This window comes from Mustela lutreola, chromosome 10, assembly GCF_030435805.1.
Source record: "Mustela lutreola isolate mMusLut2 chromosome 10, mMusLut2.pri, whole genome shotgun sequence".
In the NCBI taxonomy this organism is placed as follows: domain Eukaryota; kingdom Metazoa; phylum Chordata; class Mammalia; order Carnivora; family Mustelidae; genus Mustela; species Mustela lutreola.
The window spans coordinates 13,624,926-13,647,064 of record NC_081299.1 but is presented as its reverse complement, the minus strand read 5'-3'; the positions used below and the strand labels follow the sequence as shown (position 1 = coordinate 13,647,064).

At 56.7% G+C, this 22,139-nt stretch overlaps 1 protein-coding gene across 3 annotated transcripts in view; it reads left to right on the top strand.

Annotated features, from left to right (window-relative positions):
- Positions 1–22,139, top strand: part of CAPZB (capping actin protein of muscle Z-line subunit beta) — a 127,264-nt gene that overhangs the window by 91,709 nt on the left and 13,416 nt on the right. For all 3 annotated transcript variants that reach the window (XM_059137893.1, XM_059137891.1, XM_059137892.1), the window contains exons 4-6: positions 1,649–1,762; positions 17,725–17,866; positions 18,147–18,263. In XM_059137893.1, coding sequence (XP_058993876.1) covers positions 1,649–1,762; positions 17,725–17,866; positions 18,147–18,263 — 373 coding nt within the window. The remainder of the gene's footprint in view (positions 1–1,648; positions 1,763–17,724; positions 17,867–18,146; positions 18,264–22,139) is intronic.

Here is a 22,139-nt window from a genome sequence, read left to right as displayed (position 1 = left end):
CTGCTCTGGAAGCGAGAGGCCCCTCGGTGCGGATGTGAGGGTGCCCAGTGTCGGCTTCACACCTGCCCCCTAAGCCGGATGGACCCTGGCTTACCCGACCTCCCTTCCCCATGCCATGTGCCCAGTGCCGGGTGATCAGAACTGGCCGCTGGTCATGGGGCAGAAAGGGCATCGTACCTCGTTCTTGTCAAGTCTCTGTACCAAGTGAGGAGAATGGCGGGGTGGAGTGGCGGCTGGGAAAGAGGGTTTCCAGAGGCTCCTTGTGCCTCACAGTAGCCGGGGCTGCTGCTGTGTGGAGCCCCTTTTGGGAAGCAGGCACAGTGACTCTTTCCCAGCAGCCGAGAGAGCTGGGACCTCTGTGTGGAGGCAGCCCTGGAGAGCGGCCACCCAGCTTGCTCTGGTTCCATACTTGGGAGAAGAATGATGGTTGTGCGTGGAATTCTTTAAAACGGGGTTCTGAGGGTGGTGGTCCCCTTTTTCCATAGCATCAATTCCAAATTGAAAGGTATTGTTTGAGCCTTCCATGAGGTCGAGGTTGCTTGTCAGAGGGATGGGAAAGGCCTAATGCCGAGGAGTGGAAGGACTTTGTCCATGGCTCATGGCTTTCCCACCGCCCTCCATTCCTCTCAGCTTTTCCTTCTCGTTCTTTCTCTGAACTCCACCTGCTGGAATTAACAAGTAGGTACTTCCCCTAGAACCGCCTTTCCAGTACCCTCTGTCACTAAATGCTTTCCTGATGTGGCAAAATATATTTTTTTTAATGCAGCAAGTTTTGGGGCTGGAAAATGAGAGGCTGGTTCTCATTACTTGGCAGTCTTTCTTTTTTCTTTCTTTTTAAAAGATTTCATTTGTTTATTGATAGAGAGTGTGTGCACAGGCACACAAGTGGGAGGAGGAGCAGAGGGAGAGAGAGAGTGTTGAGCAGACACTCTACTGAGTGCAGAACCCGAGACCGGGCTTGATCTCGCAACCCTGAGATCATGACCTGAGCCAAAACCAAGACTCGGACACCCAATGGATTGAGTTTTTAGCAGGCTGTGTATTTATTCGTCCATGGTTTCAGATGGGCAGGCTCTCCCATTCCCGTGGAGAATAGGACCCGTTAGGCTTTCTCATGTGTCCTCAGCAGGACCTGCCTGCCTCTACGACCGGCCGCTCTCTTAGTCCTTACCTGCGCAGGGAGGTCTCCGGAGTCCGCATTCGTCTAGCACTGCCTACAGGTCAGGGAGGCGACGGGTATCAGGGAAGCTGTCTGTCCCATTGTTGACAGCACACGCCCAGCTCTGGTCTGGGCACCCAGGACGTTTTCTCTTTTGCTCCTGACAGCGGCCCTGTGGGTAGCAAATGGTAGCCTGGTAGCCTTATTGAACACGCTCGGGGAGGCAGGCTCAAAGAAGTCAAGACACTTGCCGGAAGTCCACAGCTGGTGAGCGGCGGCACTCAAGGTCCCTGCCCAGTTTTGTCTGCCCCCAGCCCTGGCTGGGCAAACCTCAAGGAAGCCGTTGTTTATTGCAGGCCCTGGAAACCTCTTTGCTGTGGGTAGTGGCTTTGCCTCTGAAATGTCGGACAGCCGGGGCTCGGCTCACAGCTCACAGGCCGTGTCCCCTGCAGTGACCGGTGTTATTTCCTTCTCCTTCCTCCCCTCCAGGTCACCGTGGAGTAACAAGTACGACCCTCCTTTGGAAGACGGGGCCATGCCTTCCGCTCGGCTGAGGAAGCTGGAGGTGGAAGCCAACAATGCCTTCGACCAGTACCGAGACCTGTGAGTGACTTCCTCCCTTCCCGCGCCCGTGGTTCTGGTTAGTGCATCACAAAGGAAAGCGTGTGCAGGCGCAGCAGCCTTCCTCGAACCCGTGACGTGGCTTACCCAGTGAATTAGAACTGAGCTGTGAGGGAGAATGCTGGACATAGATGGCGCCCGGGTCACTGGCAGGGGCCTCGGCGGTGCCGGTGCTGGCGTGTGCAGGCCTGCCTGTGCGGGCCTGGCCTGGTGCATCGGATACCAGCAGGTGCCCCCAGTGCTGCGTGCCTTGTGTGCGTCGTCCCAGAGCCTCACAAACACCATAGCTGGTAGCCCCCTTGCACAGATGGACAGATGAAGGCTCAGAGAGATTGAGGCATTTGTCTGACGCGAGCAGCAGAGCCGGGAGTCCGTCAGGCCTGTCTGTCTCCGGAGGCCCCGTGTTGTTACCATCCTGCACACCCCGACCAGTCGTACCTGCGGCCTGGAGACCCCGGCCCACGTCAGGGCCCTTGCCCTCTCCAAGCCACTTTGTCCCTGACTCCTGAAGTTTTGGGGGCCTTCGCCCTGTCTTGGAAAGCATTTGTGCTGGATCTGCTTAGATCCCCACCTCTCTTCTCTGCTTTCGTCTGGTCCTGCTGCACCCCGTCCCACCAAAAAGAGTGGCCACTTATTCACCCTCCTTGCAAGAAGGGCTCTGGCGAAGGTTAGCCCCTGAACCAGTAGAATCTCGTGGTAAAGTAAGTTTTGCCTTGAGAGTAGAGTGCGACTGTAAAAGACCCGGTACCACCACCACACAAACTCTGTCATCTCGGGGAAGGGCCCACAGACGTTCCTGTGAAGGGCCAGACGGCGAGCTAAAAGTTTGGGCCTCGTGGATCTTAGAAGTCCCTGTCATTCACTCTTTTTGTCTTGTTTTATGTGTGTCACCGTCTACAAATGTAACCCCACACAGCCCCAAAACTACAGATGTAAAAGCCCTCTCCCAACCCTTAAGGTGGGTGAGATTTGGTCTGCGGCTGTCATTCGCCCGCCCGGACCTAGGATCTCGGCAGGAAAGTGGAAGTGGGAGGAGCGGAGCGTCTGAGCTGCTGGGACCATTGTCCCGGAGCTAGTCCTGTGGCGTGGGGACCGTGGGCTCCGTGTGCGGCAGTTGGCTGGCTCTCCCTCTCATGGCAGATTCGGGGGAACACCCTTCATGAGAAGAAGTGATGCTTCTCAGCCTGACACACAGGCCAAAAACACATGACGCCGAAGCAGACAGAGGGAATACCAGGGCCCGGCCTGGAGGAGGCATGGTCAGGCGGGCCCCCACGTGTCTGCGGGCCCCGGCTGCACCCCCATGTGGTTCCGCTGGAGCTCGAGCAACCGGCACATGCCAGCAGGTCTGGCCCTTACGTCTCATCCCTGGAGGATCCTTGGGGACGAGGGTTGCCCCTTATAGATGAGGAGACCGTGGGCTCGGGTCACTAAAGGACTCGCAGTAGGACGCAGAGGCGAAGAGCTAGGATCGGGTTAGTGTTTGCCTCAAGTTCCCGCAGGTTACCAGTCTTCATGGTTAAAGCAAGTCGTTGTGTTGAACGTGCCGTCATGTCCGGAAGGACGCTGTCGGAGCCCAGTTGCTCGTGCGGGGAGGCTGACATGGACAATCGCTGTGCCTTCGTTGGCTCGTGGTGGGTTTTACTGTCGCTTTCCCCGGCCATTGGGCAGGAAGCCAGTCCGGCTCTCACACAGGAGCTTCCGGGTGGGGTCCGGCTCGCGCTGTAGTGGTACAATTGGCAACAAGAGGGCAGCGATGATCAAGCACTCCCAGCCCCATGTGTCCACAGTTGGCTCTGTGTTCATAGCTCTGCGGCTCTGCTTATCCCATGTCTCCAGGACAGCCCGTGTGCCAGGATCGTCCCTGTCCCAGAGGAGGGGATAGAGTCACAGAGCCACAGTACCTTGCCCGGGCTCACACAGCTGGTGAGTGGTGAGCCTGGGATGGAAGGCCATCCTCATCCAGCTCCAAAGTCCAGAATCTTCATTTACTTGACCTGCACTGAAGGTGCCCACCAGGTACTGGGGGTGCATCCTTAAACGTGGCAAACCATGTCCCCACCTTCTGGGGTGTCTACTGTGGGAAGACACCATGTGTGAACAGGTGTCACAGCAGGTGGCAGGATGAGGAGTGACTCGCTGCTGTAAGAGGAGCGGCCGGGACGGTTCTCCAGGACGTGACCTTGGAGCTGAGTGAGGTCAGATGCCGGGAGGGGGCTGGCCATGCCAGCGGCCAGGAAAGAGCAGTCTGTCAAGGCTGCTTCTGCAGGCTCCTCTTGGATTCCGCGGGAGTCAAAGCGAGAATGGTTTCTTTTACACACTAGGGTTTGAGTTATGACTTCCTGAATGAAGCGATTCGGACGTGTGGCCTTTGTACTGGCCTTTGGGCCAGCCCTGGGGAAGAGCCCAGCTCTCGTCTTTGACGTCTTACTTTCTTTCTCCTTCTTGCCTTGTTGGTTTGCATGTGTAGTGATGCGTGCTCATTGTTAGGCTTGTCTCTTCTGTGAGGCCTTGACTGGCCACGGTGTTCACCTCTCCTCAGGGCGGTCACACTGCTCGGGGCTACTGAGGCTTGGGACCCCACCCTCCACCCCCGCCCCACTCCAGGTGTATCTCCTTATGGCACCTCCTGGGAAGACTTCCCTTCCTGGGCAGATGTCCATCTGGAAGGTGGCAGATGTCTGTGAACCTGTGCTCACCTCTCCAGGGGCAGGTGACCTACTGGGGGCATGGGAGGGGCTGACGGGACCACTGCTGACACCCAAGTAGGAGATCAAAGTGGACAGGCCCAGAGCCAGCGGTGCTGTGGCCATCTGCAGGCGTGGAACATGGCCCAGAGGACACCCTACTGTCTCCAGCATCAGTGTGCTGCTGCTGGTCAGGGGGTAGAGTGTTCAGGACCTCTGGGTGTTGGGGTGTGGGGTGGTCCGTGTCTCCCCAAGTGACAGGCAGCTGCCAGCCACCACAGGGGTGGTGGTTAGAGCCATCACTGGGGATCCAGAGTCCTGTTTCAAACCACCCACTGTTATCAGAGTGATGAGGACGTTCTCTCCTGAGACCACGTGTGGGGGCATTTTCCCAGCCGGACCACACATGATGAGTTAAAATGAGACCTATTTCAGGCTAAAAATTATGAAAATAAATCTTGTATTTTTCCTTTTTTTAAAAAAACTGTCTTGGTGCATTGCTCACCTCCAGAAGTTGCCATTCTCAGAGTGCCCTGAGTTGTTGGTGGCCACGTTGGTGACCATGGTATGGGGCCCAGAATGTGAGCTCTTCTTTTTCCTGTGGTTTTGGGGAAGGGAAGAGGGAAGTCAGCCAGGGGCTAAGAGGCCGTGTCTCTGCCTTGAACTGAACATAGGCCAGTGGTTACCTGGTGTTCTAGGGACCGGCTTGTTCCCTAGGATGAAGGGGCAGTAGGCCACACCTTCCCTCTGTCCTTTCTCTCTACCCCTTCCCATTAGAAAGACGCGTTCTAGGGGCGCCTGGCTGGCTCAGTGGGTAGAGTGCAGGACTCTGGATCTCCGGGTTGTGAGTTTGAGCCCCACGTTGGGTGCGGGATTACTTAAAAATAAAATATTCAAAAAGAACAGCAGCAAAGACACATTCCGTTCCTTCCTGTGGGAAGGTTCATTCATCGTCACCCCCAGGGAATGAAGCCACGGAGCTCTCCTTCCGCCTCTCCTGTCACTGGCAAAGGTTGCTCTGAGCGGGGAGGCATTCTGAGCTGCGGCAGGAGGAGCCGGCAAGGTGGCCATGTCCCAGGCCTGTTGGGAGATGCCAGGAGGCTCGGGAAGAAGAGGGAGTGCCGCCACCATGAGCGTGGAACAGGCGCACCACTGTGTCCCGGAAGATGGGATGAGCAAGCCCGCCCCCTCCAGCGCGCGGTTCCAAACCGGAGCTTGGCCTGCGCCCCATGGGGGTTGAGGAATGGCAAGAGCAGACGTATCCCCTGTGCTAACTGGGTCTTTGAGTCCGGATGACCCCAGATGTTTCAGATTCCTTCAATCCCGATGGGTCACAGAGTTAGGACTGGGCCTACCCTGTGCTCGACTTCTCGACCACCGACCCTCTCGGGTGACTGAAGCTGCCAGGCTCCAGCCTTCGGGCTCGAATCCTCCTGTGGTGAATGCTTCGGAGAGCTTCTGGTTGTGTGGACTGCTGCTGGGAAGGGCCCTCGCTGTGCTGGGAAGGGCACTGAATTTGGCTCAGAGATTGCCTGCTTCATTCTCTGAAGGTGTGGAGACTGGACATACACGAACACCCCCCCCCCCAAAAAAAAATGCCTAAAGTGTTCTTGCTGCCACCGCACTGGTTTATGCCCTAAGACTGGCCTCGTAGGGAGATTGTATCATCCTGACCTTTCTCCTTCTACTTGTGGCCCCGTTAATCTTGTTCCTGCTGCTGATGTTCTCCTTGGGAGGATGACTGCCAGAGACTAGAACTGAAATGTGATCCAGGCCGGGCACCTAGAGCTGCCCAGGCTTTTCCAGAGAGAGGGAGGGAGAGCTCGCTGTCTCCCCAGGAGCTGGTCAGAATGCTCACAGGGAGGGAGCTGGAGCCAGGGATGGGTGGACCTGGACGCCCTCCACTTCTAACTCCCGTGGGGGCGTCGCACCCCCTCCCCTGCCTGCACACCCCTTTACCCATTGTGGAAGAAATGTGCCTCCCTTCGGGGTGTGGGCAGGAGGCGAGTCGGGGCCCCTTGGAAGCCAGTAAAGTCTCTGCTTGCCTGACTCTCCACAGCTCCCTTCACTGTGTTCTTCCCTGAGTCCCTACCATGTTTATTGGTGGTGTTTTTTGCCGTCGTCAGTGGCAGAAAGGGCCTGTGGTGGCAGCTTTCCCTGGGGAGTAACTGTCCAACATCTGTAGGTTGCACCACCCAAGCCGTCCTGGTTTTCGGCTCAAGTAGTCCATCTGCTGCACATGCTTAGGGATGTCAAGCCTGTTCTGCGGGCCGGTCAGGTGGGGTCTGCTCTCGGGCCATACTGACTCCTCGCTGCCCTTCCCCGAGCCCTCCCATCCTGGTCACCAGCATCCAGCCTGCTCGATTCTTCTCTATTAAGCCCCAGTGTAGTTTTCTGCCTCTCAGCGTGGGCCCAGCTCAGTCCAGGGAATGTCATCGGAACACGCCTGGCATCTAGGGAGCGGGGAAGGTAGCAGAAGGGGCAGGCTCTTGGGCGGCTGGCTCATGGGATCGCTTCACATTCTTTCTTGGCAAAGTTGACTGCTTTTTTAGGCCCAAGCGAGGGTAGCTCATCAGTCACAAAACCCCACAAGTTGGTCTGCGCGTCGTTCTTGGGAGACTCGGCAGTGGAGTCTTCAACACAGGGTGGGCGCTTGCTGCTGCCGGAGACCTCGCACTTGCACTGTGAACCACCGGTTGGCTGCCATGAACCCCAGGATCAGTACTTTGACTTTTTTGGGTTCCCAGGGAAAGCTTCCCAGCTCTGGCTTTCACGTTGGGTCTCACTGTTGCCTCTGTCAGCCTGGATTCTGCTGAGACCAGATGTTCTGACTGAAGGGGCTGGCACTGCTTTCGTCCAGAGATGATTACTCCCATCTGTGCCAGACATCTTGCCCCGTGCTCTGCAATCCTCGGCTCTTGGCTTGCAGCAGATAATACCTTCAAACATGCGGTTGCAATTTATAGGCCTTATAAGTTAATTTTAGTGGGTGTGCAATTGATTGAAATCAAAGCTTAATGAAGGCCAGAGTCTGGGGGGGTGGTGGAGCAGGGCGGGAAGGCGTTCTGTGTTCTTCCCTTGCTTCGGGTCTGAGATAATCTTCAAAAGATTTAATTAGCTTTTCTAATCAACCCTTCTTGTCTGGAAGAAGTTTACAGAATGAAACAAGGCTGGCGTCCCTGTGGCAGTCCAGAAATCCATGAGCCCCTGGGAGAGGCCAGGCTGCCTGGTGGATGGCCTTGACCCCAGCTCCCTGCCTTGTCTCCTCTCTCTGGGGCCATGCTGGAATCGTGGTTATTTCTGCCTCTTCCTCCTGTTCTCTGGCCCTCTATCATTTGACATTTGGGCAACACTGACTCTGGAAGGGCAGGGCATCCTTATTCATGTGTGAAGAAAGTTCGTTGCTGTGGTTTTGGGAGTCCTGGAAACTCCCATGTTCCCGGCTGCCTTCCCAGACCTTGTTTCTGGGCACCTCAGATCCCCCCTCCCACCCCTCACCCCCACCCCCCACTTTCATCGGACATCAGCATCAGGCCTGGGGGATTTCAGCATGTCTGTCCTGGTAGGAATTGCAGAAAGCAGTGGGAGCTTTTCTGAAGAGAAGGGAGCAGCAGAAGCAGGGGCAGCAGGTAGGCAGTGGCGGGAGGACCAACTCGGACAGGAGGTGGAGACGGCCTAGGAGCAGTCTCAGGCCCACCGCCGTCCAGCCAGCTGCACAGTCGGGAGGAGCCGGGCCCCGAAAGGGCCTGGACTTCATTCTGTCTTCCGCCCTACTCGCTCGCTGACTTTGGGTCAGTAAGTGAACTCTCTGAGCCTCTTTGTTTCCTTATCTATTGAGGAGGTCAAGGTCGTTCTGCCGTCTTAGGGGCTGAGGGGCCTACAAGGCTTCTCTTGCACTGACCTGTCAGGTCCACGTGGTGACCTTTGAGCTGTCAGGAAGACAGGATTGTTTCATTTTATGGTCGTTATCCTGTGGTTGTCTTATGTTCTGTGGACACAGGGTGTTTGGGTGCAGACTCAGTGAGGGAGCAGGCCCTGGAACGCGTCCCCGGCCCCAGTGGAAGGCTGCGTGTTCTGGCTGGGCCTCTGCTCCCGGCCCGCCCTGAGACCTCAAGTAAATCCTGTCTCGAAAACGGAGTGAAGTAGTTCCCATCTGTGGTGACAGGCGAGTATTTACGACCTCGTTGTGCAGACACTGAGAACCCATCGTGCTCTGAGCACAGGGCACAGTGGGGAGTGCGTCAGGGACAGCCCCTGCTGTCGTGGGGCGCAGATTTTCGCAGGGCTTGAAGAGGTACAGGTGCACACAGGAGGAAGGGAGCAAAGCAGACGAAGTGCTTGCTCGGTTCCCGGGCGCTGGGAAGGACACACCCAGGCAGGGAGGCAGCGAAGCCTGACTTTAGGAAGGGGTGGAACTGTGCGCTGATGACACTGGGTTTGCCCTGGTGCAGGAGAGAGTTCGAGTAGCCGGCGTGGGACTCCTGCCCTTGTAGCGCTGGCCTCGGCTGGTGTCCAGGAACTTGGCTTTCTGGAGAGTCCCTACCTTTCCTTGATAAGAATGGCTCACGGTGCTTCAACTCTTCACGCGAACATAGTGGTTTATGCCGAGCTCCTGCTTCCCTTCTGGGAGCCTGGAATTCTGCCGTGTGCTAGGCAGACAGCACTCTGGCAGTAAAAACCCTGGTCGCCAAGTCCGTGGGCGTCCCTGCAGACAGTGTCGCACACTTGCTGGGGGAACGAAGCATGTTGTGTGCGAGCCCTGGAAGAGGAGCCACATGCTCTCGCAGACTCGTGTCCGGTTTCCTCTGGACTCTTCCCTCCTGCCTCTCCTTTGGCTGCTCCTGCCCAGTCTCTTTCAGCTGGAATGACTCGTGGTGGCAAGATTCCGTGCTGAGCCCCGTGAGCCTCTCGGTGAATCACTGAGCCTTGGGTGGTCATGAAGAGCCCAGGCTCCACCGTGCTGCCTGGCAGGAGCAGGGGGAGCACGGCTTTGGTCCTAACTACTCGTCCCTCAGCCTGGCTGGGTGAAATCTGTAGCTTAAGGTCGCCCAGTGCCTCCACGACCAGAAACAGCTGGCCATTACCTTCGGTCTCCAGAGTCACAACTCCAGCCCCCCTAGGAGGTGGGGGAAAGCACTGAGCAGGCAGGCGTGAAGGGGTGGCGGATCGTGCAGGAAGGTTCTGCTAGATGGAGCCTGGGCCATTTGGTTTGGCCCCTCTGCCCTCTGTCCCTGCACCTGCCCAGAGGTCTGATGGTTCATGAGGCAGAACACTTTTTGTTCCTGCCCAGAGGTGTGGGACCTCTTCCAGATAGGAAGGTCTCTGGCAGGCCCTGTGACGGGCCCCGCGTGCCGCATGTGCTGCGCTCTAGGGACTGCCGGGCGGGGCGGGGTCTGCGTCTGGCTTTTCACTTGTCGGCAGCGTAATTAGTACTTGGGTTTTCGCATGTATTATTTGTATCTTCAGCCATGCGTACAGAGGGCCTCTGAGAACTGCCCCGCCTGCTGCGGGACTCTGGCTTGCCACTCCTCAGGCTTGTGTGAAAGTGCTGGAAGCACTTAATGGGGAAACCTGGGCCCCGTTCGGTTGTGCTATTGTAACTGACTAGGGAAACAGGTCGAGAGGGTCCTGTTGGCTTTCCAGGGGATGGAGGTGCTGAGCTGGCCTGTGTCCTGCCCTGACAGTGTTGAGTTTTAGCTCTCCCATGCCACCGCTCTGAAGCAGAGGTGTTGCCTGCCACAGTTTCTCAAGCCCCTAAAGAGAGGGTCTGGACGAGCCTGCAGGATGCCCCCAGCCTGCAGGCCAGGGATGGGACCCCTCCGGCTGGCATCCTAAGGCTGCAGCTCTGGGTTTAGCGGCCGTGGCGTGGCAAGCACCATCTGACTTTCATCTGCTAAAACAAAGTTAAACGAAAAGCAGGAGTGTGCAAAACACCTTTTTGTTAACAAACACGGTCCTGCAGATCATCAGCATCAGGGACTCTGATTCCTTTAGAACTTATGGGTTCTTGCAACTACATGGCACACGGTCACATTCTGGATTGTGCCGATGCACTTACTGGAGTGCCAATGCCATGTGGAAGGAGTGCCCAGGTCCATCCATGGTCAAGCTGTGCTCTTGGCTGAGCTGCCTCCCAGGCTCCTGGTAGACCCATCTTTGTCAGGAGGCTGCTTTGTGCGGGGTCCAGGGTGGGTGGTCTTACGAAGATTCAGCCAGTAGGCCCTCGTGGCCTCATTGAGGTGGGGGACCCTCCTTCACCAGCGTCCCAGAGCGGGGTGCTCCGTGGTGAGGTCCCACCTCCCAGCCGCTCAGTGTAGTGTCCTTTGTTCCCCTGACTTTCTCCCTGACCTTGAACTAGCACCGCACACAGCAGCATGGTGGTGGGTGTGTGTTCACCTTTACCAAATTCAACCTCAGTCTGAACCAAGGTCCCGAGCCCAGCTGCCCACCTGCACTGCTGTGGTAGCCCTCCCACACGCGGCCAGCCAGACCCCAGGGCTGGTCCCAGCGGCCCTCTTCTCGGCCATGTGGCTGGGGCACCGTTCTTTCACTCTCTGGGTTTTGGTTTTCTTAATAATGTGTTCAGAGCCCTTGACACAGAATGGGCTCCCACCAGTGGCAGCTCCTGGATGAGAGCGGTGGGTCTGCACTTCCAGAAGGCTTGGGTCATCGACATTCTCGAGTCGTGGGCCAAGCGGGGCGGCAGGATTGTCATCAGGGGCCCGGACAGCCAGGAGATGGTCACAGTGGTGCCAGGCGTGGACAGCTCGCTTGGGTCCCAGAGCCAGGTCTGGAGCCCCTGCAGCAGCTCCCTTGTTTCTAGAGAGGCCTTCGTGGTGTGTCTGCAAGTAGAAAACTGTAAAAACCCCATGACGGACTGTAAAGGGCTGCAGCTGGGATCCAGATGGCGCATCGACAGGCGAGCAGCATGAAAGCCACACGTGCCTGAGCCAGTCGGTGAGCTTGCTCAGGACGGACACACCTGTGTGTCCTGGAGGGCATTTCCGCAGAATAGCTGTCCCATGTCCACGGACAGGCTCGGACACGTGCTGCAAACTGTGGTGAAGACACATGAGGACAGTTGGGGTCTCAGCACGCATCTGCCAGCCCAGAGCCAGGTGCCCACCTTTCTCCATTTTGGGCAGAGCCAACGGCAGCCCCCAGGGAAGTGCGGCTAGGACCATGCTCACAGGGCAGGCGAGACCTTGGCTAAGAATAGGAGGAGGGAGGAGTTGTGCCCTTCTCGGCCCAGAGAGAGAGACTTGGGGACTCAGAAGGCCGCCGGTGGCTATGAACGTCTTGCGGTTTCCTGCGCGCTTCCTGCCGCCTCCACCAAGGTTCACGGATGCGCCTCAGCAGAAGCTGGGACACCGGCGTGGCGGGGAAAGCCCACAGTCCCCAGACCCTCAGAGTCATGGCCATCGGCCTTTCTCCTCTGGCTCTCTGTGGGCTCTCCAGAAGCCGCATCTGTCGGGCAGCACCCACCTCCCTCTGTCAGGCAGGGAGGATGCTTAGCCTCTCGTGGTGACTGGTTTGGAGCCAGTGAGGAAGGAAATGTTGGTCTGTGCTGCGAGGAAGGAGGCCAGGTGTTAGATGCCTCTCCAGGCAAATGGGAGGTTTTTCTTTTTCCCCGGGGTAGAACTGAATTGTTCCCACCTGTGGGTACCAGGTGCCTTTTTAGGTTGTAAGGATGTTTTTAAGGATGACCAGAAAAACAGACTGCTGCTGGTGGCTGGCAACTTCAGTCTCTGTTTTAGGCTGGGAGGACACAAGGAGGTGTTGTTCTGGGGCCAAACCCCAGCCACCGGTGGAGTGGCAGTGGCTCTGCCTCGGGGTTTTGTTCTCCTTGTCTTTGCCATACACTCAGTCCGCGAGCATGGGGGTTTCCGTTGGAACGAGGGCCCACATGACCTCCTTGTCACTGTCATGACCAAGTGCCAGGCACAGTAAAGAGTGTCCCTCAAGTCTCACTGCTGCTCCTCGGCAAGACCCCAGAAGCACAACAGACTGGACATGACCCCTGAGCCTGCAATCCAGCTCCTTCGTTTTGCAAATGGGAAAACAGTCTTTGGCATCACATTGGTGCCAGATAAATATTCCTTACCTTTCTCTTGGCATATTCAGTGACGCCCCCTCACACTCCAGCATCGGGGGAGGGGGGTGCTCACCTTATGATGCCCCAGACTTGTCTTAGAGGCTTGGGAGTGATGGCATGGGCCTCTGCGTCTGCTCCAGCCTCCTGGCCCCGCTCCCATGTGGCAAAAAGGTCACATCTGAGTGAAGCCAGCCGGGGCCGGCCCCCAGCAGGTGTGTCTTGGCTGGGGTGAACCGGGAGGGTGGTGGCAGGTGACTCATCACCTGCTGAGGGCCTCCATCTTGGGAGCACAGGTCTGGCTCTTCTCCCTGGAGGGGATTTGAAAGGAAGGAGTGAAAGCCAACGACGTCACAGCCCTTTCCAGTCCCATCTTCCCGTTGGGTGTGCAGCTCGGTGTTGGCGGAGACTGGGGCTTGGGTGATGCAGGCTCACAGCTCACGCTCCCGGAACAAGCGTCCGTGCTAGGGCTCCACACACGGCCTGGCTTCGCACACTCCATAAAGCTTCGGAGGCCGGGGTATTTTCTTTCCTCCTCTCTTTTGTGAAGTAGGTCATTTTGCGCAGGAAGTGTTAGGTTTTCCCTCTTCTCCCTGTCCCCCTTGGTGGGGGGGGCGGGGTCCTATAGTTGAAGAATTATGGACACAGAATCCATGTCCGTGATTGTGACATGATTCAGGAGCAGGAGTCATTTTCTGGGAGAAACGATGCTGAACTCCGAGGACAGGACCGTTAACTGGCACATTGGCCTTTTAGTTGGTCCATGTTCAGGGATCTGATGATAGAGTGTAAACGTGACCAGGTGCTTCATTGTCATTGTGCTACTGCAGAGCTAGCTCTGCCATGTGCTCCCTGACCAGCTTGGGTCGGTGGGGCCCTGATCCTGAGCTTACAGAGCCCGTATCTGCGTGTTGAAATCGAGTACAGTTTCCAGACGGCCTGACTTCAGGAGCCAGCGCACAGCTACCCCGGCTCCTTGGTGCCTGCTGTCTGAATTCCCTGCCCTTCCATTTGCCTTAGGGCACCTTCACCCTCGGGGTGCCTGGCTGACTCCCAGCAGTGGAGCCCGCGACCCTTGAGCTCTGGGTCGTGAGCTCGGGCCCCATGTTGGGAGCAGAGTTTTCTTTGAGAAAAATCATTTAAACAAATAAAATATTGGGCGGGGGGGCAAGTGGAGAGAAAAAAAAACCAGAAACTTAGTGTTTTCCGTTACTGGGAAAGTGTTGGAAGCTGCCGAGACTGTGCGTGGTTGAATGGGTTTGCTCCTCTGTCGGACTCCGGTCTGTCGTTCTCCCCCAGCTGTGTTCCTGGTGCTTCCCAAGGCCCCGCTGCCTCATGGGTCTAGCCCTCCCAGGGGCTGGGGTGCTCCTCCAGTGTCCCTGCGTTCTGTCCCTGCGTTGTCCACCTCCAGGGTCATTCACCTCTTCACTAGCTGTGGGTTTCAGGCCTAAGAAGAGCCTGTGCTTTTGTCTTCGGGCCTCTGTGCATTAACGTTCTCTGACCGGCGCATTCACCGCAGGAACTCCGGGCCTTGCCTCACACAGCAGTGCCGTGGCCGTCAGTGCTGGGCCTGTCCCCCCGCCCTCCCTGGATGGCTGGGGCCTATGAAGTGATCCAGAGCTGGCAGAGCCCTGGGTAGGGCCAGGTGGCTTCCTCTGTAGCCCGCTCTCGGTCCCGGGCCCCATTTGGTCATTGGTTCACGTCGATGTGCAAGGGCCCAGGCGCGGGGCAGTGGCAGTGGTGGAGCCACCTTATTGGAATGGCATGTTAGCATTTAAACAATATTAATACTATTTGACTCATTAAGTATACAAAGGCCAGTTAAAGTGCTTCCATGTGTGAGCTGTTAGTTCTGGCGGGCGACTCCTCAGATGGCTTCATGTGGTTTCAGACAACATTTTAGCACATTCTTAAAATACCCACAAAAGCCTTTATGTAAAAACTCATAAATGTGAGCCACATAAAAATTATTTTTTTCCTGTTTCATGTCATTATGATCAAAGTACAGTAGGTAAGAATAAATTTTCAAAAACTTGTTGAGGTCCCTCTTTAATTAATGCTTCACTCGCAGAGCAGAGCCGTAAACCATGTAATGGGGGGCTGTCTGTATGCCCCGCAGTCACCCTGCCACCGGCCTGCTCACCACGGCCCTGACGGCACTTGCCAGAGAGGCTGGTGTTTCTGGGAGACCCCGAACCGGCCCTTTCTCGTGGCACAGTCCTGTGCTCCCTTTGTCTTGGAGCATCAGGTTGAGACTTGCTGCTGCCCCGGTCTCTGGAGATGCCTTTTGGTGAATGGAATGCAGGTCCGTTGTTGAATTGTTGCGGTGTTGGGGCCCTGCCTGCGGATCCCCAGTCTCAGCACGCCCGCCTCACCCCGCTGAGGAACACCCTGACGATGGGAGAGGAAGTAGATTCCAAGCCAGGACGATAGCATCGCCTCCGACTCGGCTGCCATTCCTCTGTGGCAGATCCGATCTACTGTAAATTAGGGTACTAGCTGGTGGAATGCGACCTCAGCTGCGAAAAACAATTACCGAGATCGTGTGGCTCCCCGGAGAAGCGCTAACGAGTCCCTGCCAAGCTCAGAGGCTGAACTCAACACGGCACCGTGGCTCTGCTTGTCATTTCGTAGAAGTGAGGCATCCGGACAAAGACTGGAAGGGGATTTGGGAAAACGAGATTTATGGGATAAGTTGGTGTATGGTGTTCTGGGCTAGTTTTTCAGTCTCCCTGTTTTAGAATGTCCTTGCCATGAATTGCTTAGTTTTGGAGAAAAGAAGAGCAGCAGAGGTCAGAGTTAAGTTTGCATTTTGCCCTCCTGGTCTCCAGCATCTTGGCACCTTGGGTCCGGTCACTGTGGCCCACAGAGGAAGCTGAGGATGCCAGGGAGAAGCTGCCCGGAGTGGGAGCCGGGCCACTGGGTGGGGCGTTGGAGTGGAAACGGCCAGTTCCACCTTATAAAACATAATGCGGTTGTTCATTTTCCGGAAGAAAATAAATCTAAGGGACAGGACAGAGGGGATGGACTGCAGCTGCCTAGCGCTTTGGAGCAGCTCTCCAAGGACATCATCAGGGGCTCTTGGGCCCCCAGAGTCTCTCTGGGCTCCCTTCTGGGGCAGCCTGGCCTGCTTTCCCTGGTATCCTGGCACACAGAGGGCGTGGGGCCTTAGACAAGACCAGTGCCGCTCTCTGGTCATGAGGATCGGGGCACACGCTGTGGGGAGCAGAAGGGGGAGCACGACCACTGGGTGTCCGCCTTTACTCCTGGATGGCCAGCACCAAGAAGGGATTATTGGCCCTTCCTTCAGACCAGCATGAGAGAAGCTGCAGATTTAGAGCTGTTGCTTCCCTTTTGATGTGGGGCCGCTCTCCCTACAAGCCCACCAAGGAGGAATCCGAGTGCTGGAGCAGCCCTCTGTGTCCGGCAGGACTGGGATCATGTTAGCTGGGCTGCTCTTCCCTCAGTGGTGCTGGTGTGACTCCTAGGGAACTTGCATCTCTGAGTTCTGTTACGTCCAACCGCCCATTGTGTGTGTGCTCTGCGTCGCACTGGCCTGGGGCTGGTCCTCTGTGCATCTGTCCAGCAGGCCCACTCACCGGGCGTCCACTGCGCCAGCCCCACCTCCCAGGGTGACCGGGGCTGTGAGGGTAGGCAGTGGGGTGAATCTTATTGGACAGCTTAATCACCATGGAGCCTGTGGGGACAGAGAGGCAGAGACGGGATGTGGTGGCCACGGCGGGCTGGAATCCCAGTGGGCAGGGGAGCAGACCTCGTGTGCAGCCTTTGAGCCCTCACGGGCCCTGCGGTGGGTTGGCCCCGTGGCCCCTTACAGCTCAGCAGGAGGCTGTGGTTCTCACGGGGAAAGACGCTTCCTTTGCTCTGATTGTTACAAAGAATTCTTGTGTACTCTTCACCCACATTCTCGAAATGTTAGCGTTAATCATGTATATTTTTATTATGGAACAGCTTTATTGAGAATTCACGGACCTGTTTATTTTTAGTACTTATTTTTGTTACTAAAATCAATAATAGTCTTTGGTCAGATTATTTACTTTCCTATTTTTTTTGTATCTCAAGAGTCCTATAAAGTAGGTATTACCGTTCTTATTTCATAATGAAATGAAGGCCCTGTTCAGATGGTTGGTCCCTGGGAGCACTTAATAAAGAGTTGGTGGCTGGGGAAGGTGCGGCCGTGGCTGGTAGTGGGGGGCCCGTGCCGCACCCCCCACACACAGCCCCTGCTGTCACACGCGTGCTGCTGGCCCGGCTCCTGCGCTCACACGCGATAGCGCCCTCCTGGCGGGGCCCAGCGTGCCTGCCACACTGTGGATGCTGAGGTTAATTGGGGTCAAAGAGGCCATAGACATGCTGGTAAAAAACATGCCAGGCCACAGAGACACGTGTTTTCCAGCGTTCCGGCTGGTCGTCGGCGGAGTTTGAGGCCCCATACGGCAGCTGGTGACCCACCTCCGCCCCCGGCAGCCCGGCCCTGCCATGCTGTCGCCTGGAGTCTCTTGGATTTGGGACCCTGGCCTGATTTCCTTTCTCCTCTGGCCTTTTCTTGTGTTTGTTCTTAGGAATTTTTCCGTGTCGACTCAGACCTGAGTATGGAGCTCTGCCCTAAGCTCAGCTCTTCATTTCCAGCTCCAAAAGACCAACAAAAACCCAGGCAGCGGGGGCTTGGAGGGAGGTGGGGAGGGTTGGGGGGGTTCGGGGTGGGGAGGAGTGTGCTACTCTGGGTTTTTTCCCCTTTATCCCCCTGTGAAATAGCCATCCCGGGAGGTAGCAGTGACCCCCCGGGAGGTAACAGCAACAGACCCGAGTGTCTGTCCCATGTCACACACGTTGCTGGGTCCTTCCTCTGGAAGGAACGTGAAGCCAGAGAAGTTTTGTAAGCTTGCCCAAGACTGCAAAGCTCGATTTAGCAGCAGAGCTCGAACTCGAGTTCATCCTGAGCCCCTGGTCTTTCCGGTACCCCTGCCCCCAACCAGCAGGTACTCAGGACATGCACAAGAGTCCGGCCCGGAACCATCACAGGGAGGGAGGGAAGGAGGGGCCTTCCTTCCAGACATTCAGGAGAAGCTTTGCCGAATGAACCCCTGGGCTGATCTGTAATCTGACTGGCTTGGCGTCTCATGGGCACGTGGGCCTGTTTCCCGCAGGTATTTTGAAGGCGGCGTCTCATCTGTCTACCTCTGGGATCTGGATCACGGCTTTGCTGGAGTGATTCTCATAAAGAAGGCTGGAGACGGATCCAAGAAGATCAAGGGCTGCTGGGATTCCATCCACGTGGTAGAAGTGCAGGTACACTCTCCAGCCAGACCTGTCTCTTGAAGCAGTGGGAGGATGCTGTGATACGTAAACCCCGGTCACTCCTAGAATGCCCCAGAGCCAGTTCAATTAAGATAAATCGGGATTGCAGTGGTCACTAACGATAAAGACCCTGTGGTTGCAGATTAGTCCCTTTAGAGACCAGCCCCGGTTTTATAAGGTCGTGCTGTGACCCCACATCCAAGGAAGGGACATGGGAGAATGACCCTAACTCAGGCTCAACCTTGGGGTTCTGACCTGTCTCCTCCCACAGGAGAAATCCAGCGGTCGCACCGCCCATTACAAGCTGACCTCCACCGTGATGCTCTGGCTGCAGACCAACAAATCCGGCTCCGGCACCATGAACCTCGGAGGCAGCCTTACCAGACAGGTAGGGGCGCCAGGGGCAGCCTCTGTGTCCGACAAGATCTCCACAGAGTCCGAGATCCGGTCCTGATGGCTTTTACCTTTGGGTCAAGGTATTTAAAATTAAAATTAAAATGTTCCTGGGACAGTTAGGATGGACTCCTGATAAGGTAGAATGAATGAACGTCACTGCTGTGACTTAGATCCCTCCGGTGTGGACCCTTAGTTGCAAGTGACAGAAGTGAAACCCTGCCATTAAGCAAAAATGGAAACAAGGCAGTTCAGCCAACTGAGGAATTCAGGGTTTCTGTGGTGTGCCTGGGCCTAGGACGCCAGGACGCCAGGAGCGTTGCGGCGAGCCCCGGGCTGTCCCGGAGGAAAGAGCTTCTCTTTCAAAATTCGGTCTGCCCTAAGCCCAGAAATGTCTCCCTGGCTTCAGTTACTTGTATCCACCAAAGAATCATCCCCCCCCCCTTTTTAAAAATATTTTACATATTTGTGAGAGAGAGTGCGTGTGCACAAGCAGGGGGAGTGGCCGGGAGAGAGAGAAGCAGGCTCCCCACTGAGCAGGGAGCCAGCAGGGCTCCAACCCAGGACCCTGGGATCATGACTGAGCGACCCTGGCGTCCCCACAGAATCTGCTCCTGAGGCTGAGGGGCACGAAGCCGTCCAGCCAGAGGGCAGGTTGTGTGGCTGCTAGGGTTGGTATCGATGGAAAAGGGGGCGGTTGCCTGTAGTCAAATCCAGCTGCTTCTCGCCAGCGGGGGGATGCTGTGGGCCGGCAGCGGGCGCCAGGCACCTGTGGGGGTGCTTTGTACAGAAAACTGACTGGCATTCTCTCGCCAGTGGGGGTGGGCGGCAGGCTGCAGGGGCATCGTAGCCAGCGTCTCCAGAAAGGAGCCAAAGGGCTGAAGTCCAAGCTGAGGACCCATGTAAGCGGGTCTGCAGGCCTTCCCACAGGTGCCCTGTCGCGGCTGGGACGCAGCAAGCCTTGGGGGGCACCTGGCCTCCCGCCCAGCAGAGCCGAGCGCCAGCCCCCAGCTGCTGCACTCCCGGCCTGGCCAGCGACATTGCCCAGAGCACTTGTGTGTCGGTGAGAGCAGGTTGCTGTCAGGCCCCTCGAGCTCCTTCCCCGCAAGAAGATGCTACCTTAGTCGCAGGCCACCCCCCTCCCCCGCCCCCTGCGTGCCAGTTGCCGACAGGCAAGCCGAGTCTGCCAGCCTTCTTCCCTGGCAGCCTGAGGACGCCTGCCTGTCCGCCTGCAGCCCGGTCCCAGACCGGCGTCAGCAGCACCAGATAGCTCGTTGGACACGCAGGCATCTTGGTCCCTACCCTGACCCCCCAGCCTGGGATCTAAATGTTACATTTTCTAGGTAATCTCTGTGCACATTGACAACCAACACACCTCTTTCAGGCTCCGCACCCCATCCCACTGCGGGCGGAGCGTGGGTCCCCACCCCCACAGTTCTCTGCGCACTGGCGGGGCGGCCTGCAGTTCGGCTTCCTCCAACACTGTCCGCCTGAAGTGGGCATCAGATCCCACAGGGGAAGGGCTCAGCCCCACAAGACTGCCCCCCGACAGATGCTCCCCGACAGAGTTCGATTACTTTGTTGGAGTGGCCCACAGCGACTCGGGAACCCCGTGGACTCGTTAGATGGGTGCGGCCTGACAGGGAACAGAGGAGACAAATCAGCCGCCTTTGAGGGGATGCATCGGGTGAGGTCTTAAAGGAGTTTCTGTCCTCTCGGAGTGGAGCTTGGGGCTCAGCATGGTGGCACTGGGAAATGTTCTTTGAAGCCCTCTTCTCCCCTGCCTGGAAATTGGGGGTACTGAGAGTTCCTTGGGCCTCCAGCCCCCATTTTGAGGTGCTTTCCAAAATCACCTCGTTAACACAAGCCCAGTCATAGTGGGAAAGAGGATTTTTTTTTTTTTTTTTTAATTTGACAGACAGAAATTACAAGTAGGCAGAGAGGGGGGAAGCAGGCTCCCTGCTGAGCAGAGAGCCCGATGCAGGGCTCGATCTCAGGATCCTGGGATCATGACCTGAGCTGAAGGCAGAGGCTTAACCCACTGAGCCACCCAGGCACCCCATGGGAAAGGGCTCATTGTGAGTAACAAGATCCCCTGGGCACCTGGGTGGCTCTGGAGTAACTTCAGGAACAGAAACCAGGAGCCCGGCAGAAGATGGTCCCAAGGTAGCTCAGGAGATTCCAGAGATTTGGGGAGCCATGAGCCAGGAACTGTGGACTGAGACCAGTAAACGTGAGGAGTGTGTTTTGCTCATCTGAATGGATGTGTGTATTTCTTACGGGTCGGGATGTCCCCGCTCCCACGTGTCTCTCACCAGTCTTCTGCTTCGGTGTCCTTACTACCCTGTGTCCAAGGTGTCCCCTCCACGTATGTCTCAATTGAGCTACGAGCTGGTTCCCCCAGAGCAGACTCCTCTTACCTTCTGGTTCAGGTGCCTTTCAGATGCTCCTACGTGTCTGCATGTAGGAGCCCTGACTGCCCGGTCCCAAGGGGTAGCCTTTGCCTGGTGCTCATGCTGCACGTTGTAGTGTCTCCGTGGGAAGGGAGGAGAAGGCACAGACCCAGGAACATCTGGTGTCCCTGACGCCAGCCGTGGCCGCAGCACCATGCCCTGGAGAGCACCCTCCAGGGGAGGCTCCCCGGGCCAGTAGTGTATGACCTCACTGTGGTTCCTTTGGACAGCAGATACCTTTTTATTTTTAAGAGTGTACTTATTTATTTGACAGAGAGAGAGCACAAGCAGGGGGAGGGGCAGAGGCAGAGAGAGAAGCAGACTCCCTGCTGAGCAGGAAGCCCAACACGGGGCTCCATCCCAGAACCCCGGGATCAAGACCCAAGCTGAAGGCAGACACCTAACCGACTGAGCCACTCAGGCACCCTGAGCAGATCCCTTTTTTCTCTTTTTCTTTTTTTAAGATTTGAGTTATTTATTTGACAGAGATCACGAGTAGGCAGAGAGGCAGGCACAGAGAGAGAAGAAGCATGCTCCTTGCTGAGCAGAGAGCCCGATGCGGGGCTCGATGCCCGGACCCTGAGATCATGACCTGAGCAGAAGCAGAGGCTTAACCCACTGAGCCACCTAGGCACCCCATGAGCTGTTTAAATGAGATAAAAACTCAGTACTTTTAACACCTGTATTTGATAGAGTAGATGGTGAAAAGGATGAATCTGGTGACTCTGCGGGTCTGTAGCCTAGTCCTGGGACGTGGCATGCATTCAACGAGCGCAGAGCAGGTGTTTTGTCCACGAGCCTGGGGTGCCCGTCGGAGCCTTGGACTCTCTGTGCGAAGCCTCCACTGCCTCTGCTGAGTCAGAGTGGCCCGGAACCACCAGGGATCTCGGGGGTCCCTGTCGCTGGCCCCCCATGCAGGGCTGTCCCCACTCCTCCCGGATCCAAGGCTGATGCTCACTGGGGCAGATCCCATCATTCTGTGTGGACACAGGCCCTTGGCCTCCAGGAACCACTGGCCGGGGAGGGCAGCCGAGCCCCCAGGCCACGAGCTCTACCACCGCCCGCCTCCCCCATACCCTGTTACCTGGGCCCCAGTGGGAAATTCTAAATCCATATCCAGAGATGGCTTCCTGCCCCACTTAGCGTTCCCAACTATTTACAGTTCCATCAGTTGAAGGAGACCTGGACAAATACTTCCTGGTAGTTTCAGTCAGAGCCACCAGCCCACGGCCAGGGTCACGTCCAGCTCGCCGGGAGCAGCACCTCCTGCCGAGCCCCGTGGGCCTGTTTGGACCACCTGGTGCTCTTGGGCTTTGATGAGGAAATTCATGCTTCTCTCATGATCCTGACGACCAGTCCCGTAACTCATCTGAGGTGCATTGGTGCTAGGCTGCTTTCCAAGGTCCGTAGCTGTGAGA